General features: G+C 41.4%; 1 protein-coding gene across 1 annotated transcript; it reads right to left on the reverse strand.

The window, feature by feature from the left end:
- Window positions 1-15: 15 nt before the first annotated feature.
- On the reverse strand, window positions 16-4,146 carry LOC146450139 (uncharacterized). Its single transcript, XM_085100697.1, has 3 exons — window positions 4,095-4,146; window positions 2,639-3,393; window positions 16-2,208 (listed from the first exon to the last, which is right to left on the reverse strand). The coding sequence occupies exons 1-3, from the start codon at window positions 4,144-4,146 to the stop codon at window positions 1,339-1,341; spliced, it is 1,677 nt and encodes a 558-aa protein (XP_084956823.1). The 3' UTR covers window positions 16-1,338.
- Window positions 4,147-4,177: the final 31 nt, after the last annotated feature.

Below are 4,177 nucleotides of genomic sequence, written 5' to 3' on the forward strand. Positions count from 1 at the left end.
AAATCAAGTCACTACTTAATCAACAAAGCTTCCTTCAATACGCAGGCCGCATTCAACACTAGATGCCGCGCGCAAGCAAAGCCTCAGCTTCGGGCTCTTGTGCTGACAGTTTGCCGAATGCCAGCTGCTAAACCCCTGCAAACCCCAACTCTCTCAAAATAAGATGTGTTTTTTGTGCAGAAAAAAGACTCTGTCTACAAATTATTATCAACAACAAAATCTCCTTTTTTATTATGAAAATCCCACTACAATTATAGTACAATAATATTATAGTATTTTTCTCAAGCCTGCTTTCTAAGCCCCAGCGGTTAGAAATATTTACGGTTAGGCTTTTCTATTTGCCATAATTATTATAGTTGATCTTTGAAATTACAAAAGGGCACACAACAGACTTGGTGGTAAATTAATCCTACCTGCAGCTAAAACTATCCTGCACAACAATCAAATGCAGCAACCTTGTTGCCCTAAATTATTATCGCCCTAAAAGTCTGGTTATAATATTTTTAACTTGCTTATGCAACAATAACAATCATGCTAGTTGGTAGTATGGACTTAAAGACAGCACTTAGAATCCAAGACAACAATGAATAATAATAATACTCATTATTATTATTATTATTATTATTATTATTATCTGTAAGGACAACCGATACGACTCTAATACTCAACTTGAGCTACAAAATGTCAAGTGTAAGTGATTTCATCTTCTCTTTGATAAAAAAAACAACAACAAAACAAAAAGCAACCGTCTTTCCACCTACAAAACTTCTAAATTGCTTTGTCTCTAAAGTCAAAACATTATCCAATTATCGGTTAGAAATGTATTCAGTCTTGGTCAATGCTCAAGCACAGCTCGGACCAGGTCACTCCTGTTTAAGAGACCCAAAACCCACATCTTTTCTTTTGTTTGGGATATTTGCCTTACTTCCAACTTGCTCTATAAGTCAATACTTTATCAAGAAAGCCTCCGTCAACGGGCAGGCAGACACCAATGAACTACGCGCGCCAGCCAAGACCCAGCTCTGGCCTCAAATGCAGACAGTTTGCCGAATGTCAACGACTAAACCCCTGGAAACGCCAGCTCATGCAAACTCTGACACAACTTTCTTTCAAAATATATATCTACAGCAAATTCCATCTTGCTCAAAGCTCTGCCTTTGTCAAACAATTATTATTATTATTATTATTACAACATCAAACAAAAAATTCTCCTTACTTCCTTACAGTAAAACTACTGATTAGAGAACTTAGGGCTTCACGGGCTGATTACAACTAGCTGTTCATTGTCTTAGTGTTCACATCATGCCTAGCTGCTCTTAATAATTTTTGCACTTCATTTTAACTTACAGCCGAGGCTGCTCCTTCAACTGACGCTGGTTCAACTGAAGCTGGTTCAACTGACGCTGGTTCAACTGACGCTGGTTCAACTGACGCTGGTTCAACTGACGCTGGTTCAACTGACGCTGCGGCTGGTTCAGCTTCAGCGGACCCAAAGATTGCTTCGTTGACCTCTCTTTCCTCTTCACGATTATCTGTCTGCAGAAACCACAGCCATCTGTTACCATCTGGAACGCACCTACGCCGCATGAAAACCAAAGCTGCAAGTTGGCTTCGGCGGTCTCCATGGTAACCAACTGCTGTCGCCACTTTCGACAAATTGGACCAGACATTACCCCACCCTCGTTCAAGATTAAGGAATAGCAGGTGTGGGCACAGCATAACCAGGAAACCGACATTGGCCACATTTCGGAGTCTGGTCGTTGAACAACTCAGTAATTCGCAGAATGCCTGAACAAGTACTTTCCTGCGGTCTTCTGGAACCTCGCCCGAGTTCAACTGATGTGCTATGAAAGGGCTCAGCTGTAACATGGCAGTCAGACGTTCATTTCGCTTCATGCCAAGTGCGATTAGTGTAGGTTTGTCCAGTTTGTTCATTAAAAGGCAAACGCGACAATCCGCATTTCTGCAACTGCTGCTCACTGTGGAAACGCTTCCGCCTTCCTCATCCACGACACGATACACGCAGTTTTCGTCAGGCTCTGGGCCTTGGCTGGAAGCAGTTATGGCCTCACCCAGGCACATGCAGTTAGCTTTACAAGCCTGCCATATTTCTTGCACGCCACCATTCACTGTTGTTGTACGCAAGCCCTGGTATGCACTTCGAGCTGATTCCACGTTCAAGTCTACTGCTGCTGAGCTGACGTCAACCTAGAAAAAACAACAGACAGCAATGCAATTAACACATAGAATCAATTTTGGAATGCACTGTGACGTTGCACTCTTTACCATCACACAGAAAATTAGGTTTTCAATGAGCAATTTATTGTCTTTTTCTCACAATGCAAAGTTTCACTGAAGTAATTTTATTTTAAGTGACACTCCACCATAAGAATAAGACAAAAAATTGTATTTTGGTTACAGTGCAGAACATCTGAATTCTTCTTTGAATGGAATCTTGAAGATTTCTAGAAAAATCTGTCCCTAAAATGATCCAAATTCCAAGTTCTTGGGAAAATTATTTTTGAAACACTTTGTTGTAATGTAGACAACAATTAACTGTCAACTACAATGTTCAAAACTGACATGTTGATTTTAAAACAGCCTGTTCAAATTTCAAAATATCGTGTCGTACTCTTACCTGATTCTGGACACTGCAGGGCTGGTTCTCTTGCAGAAACTGTTGCAGCCTGTTCAGCGATGCTTCATTTGGTATGCGAGTACCTGCAATTCCTGGGAAAGCTAAGAGCGTATCTCTGGGGCTAACAGTGGAAACTTCCTGGCTTTCTCCTTGCTGAGCTTGTGAGGCTACCTGGGGTTCCTGTCTGGAACTTGTGGAGCTGCTGGCTTGGGAAGTACTTGGTGCAACAACGCGTCTAGGTACAGTTCGTTTCCTTCGGTGGAGACCTGAACTTCCACTGGGTCTTCGCTCTGCTGCGGCCACTTCCTGTTCTCTTTCTTCAGTGGTTTCAGAACTTCTGGACACGTACAATAAAAGCATATTGGCAATGTGCGTCCTGACTGCCTTTTCATGACCACTAACATCCGGTCCGGGCATAAAATCTCCGGTCTCATCGCGTGTGTCCCATGACACCGACAGTTCTGCTGATTCATCCGAGCTGCTTTCAGACTCTCCAGAATCTTCCTGTGGGGCAGATGTCAGCAGTTCATTCCAGTGTGCTGAACTACTACTCCTAAGGCCTTGAATGTTTTCCCTACTCAGTGGTGTTATTGTTAGAAAGTCCAGTCCAAATCTTGCCATCAGGTCGACCAATCGAGCAGGCTTATCGCGTTTCCCTGCATATCGGATTGCTGTAGTACGGGCAAGCATCAATTCTGCTGTGGTTAAGCCGAGACCCTCAACCATTTTCCGTGAGACAAATGCAGCAATGTCACCTTCGAAGGTAAGAAGTTGACTTAATATGAATTATTATTAGTAATGGTAATAGGACTGAGTGGAGTACGATTCAGGGAGTAATTGGGCGAGTAACTTCAAATCGGCCGAGCAATCTCAGTCTTGGAATATGCCCAATCAATTGTATCAAACAAGCTGTCAAAGTCTAAAGAAAAATTGTCTGAATAGGAGTCACTGGACCAGTTAGTTTCCTCCATTTTTCTTTTCCAGTTGAAGCTGGACAGCTTACCTGGTCACAATTTTTTCATTGATTTTGATTGGTTATCATGTGCCATGTAGTGAAATTTCATTGGCTGGTGGCATTTGCTAGTTGATTGTCATTGGTTCTTTAGCTGTCCGATTTGACCTGTCCAATTACAAGCTTCTAGTAACCGGACAGGTCAAATCGGACAGTTTTGGAGTTACGTAGCAAAATTAAGCTATAAATATGGGCTGTTAAGAACCAATCATTTTGTTATTGACACATTGTTGTTGTTGTTATTATTATTATTATTATTATTATTCCTTAAAGTTTACACTGTACAACATTACATGGTTGAACGGTGCATTTTTCCTTAACAGTGATCAGCATCAAATTTCTCCTTGTAATATCAAGGCTTATTCAGCCCCTAAGGTCATGACAATAAAAGATATACAAATTGTGATTTTAATTTTAATTATTAATACTCATGTTAATTTTTACCTGTAGATAAACTTCGGATCGCCTGATTGGATATCCGTGAAGCGATAATCATGTTCCCTGGTACCACACCACGATGGGATTCT

The sequence above is a fragment of the Pavona decussata genome, unplaced genomic scaffold (assembly GCF_977016875.1).
Source record: "Pavona decussata unplaced genomic scaffold, jaPavDecu1.1 SCAFFOLD_490, whole genome shotgun sequence".
NCBI lineage: Eukaryota > Metazoa > Cnidaria > Anthozoa > Scleractinia > Agariciidae > Pavona > Pavona decussata.

Coding starts and splice junctions, on each gene's coding strand:
- LOC146450139 (XM_085100697.1), bottom strand. CDS start 4,146: ATGATTATCGCTTCACGGATATCCAATCAGGCGATCCGAAGTTTATCT. Junction 3,394..4,094: donor GATCCGAAGTTTATCTACAG/GTAAAAATTAAC, acceptor TTACCTTCGAAG/GTGACATTGCTGCATTTGTC. Junction 2,209..2,638: donor CCTGCAGTGTCCAGAATCAG/GTAAGAGTACGA, acceptor TGTTTTTTCTAG/GTTGACGTCAGCTCAGCAGC.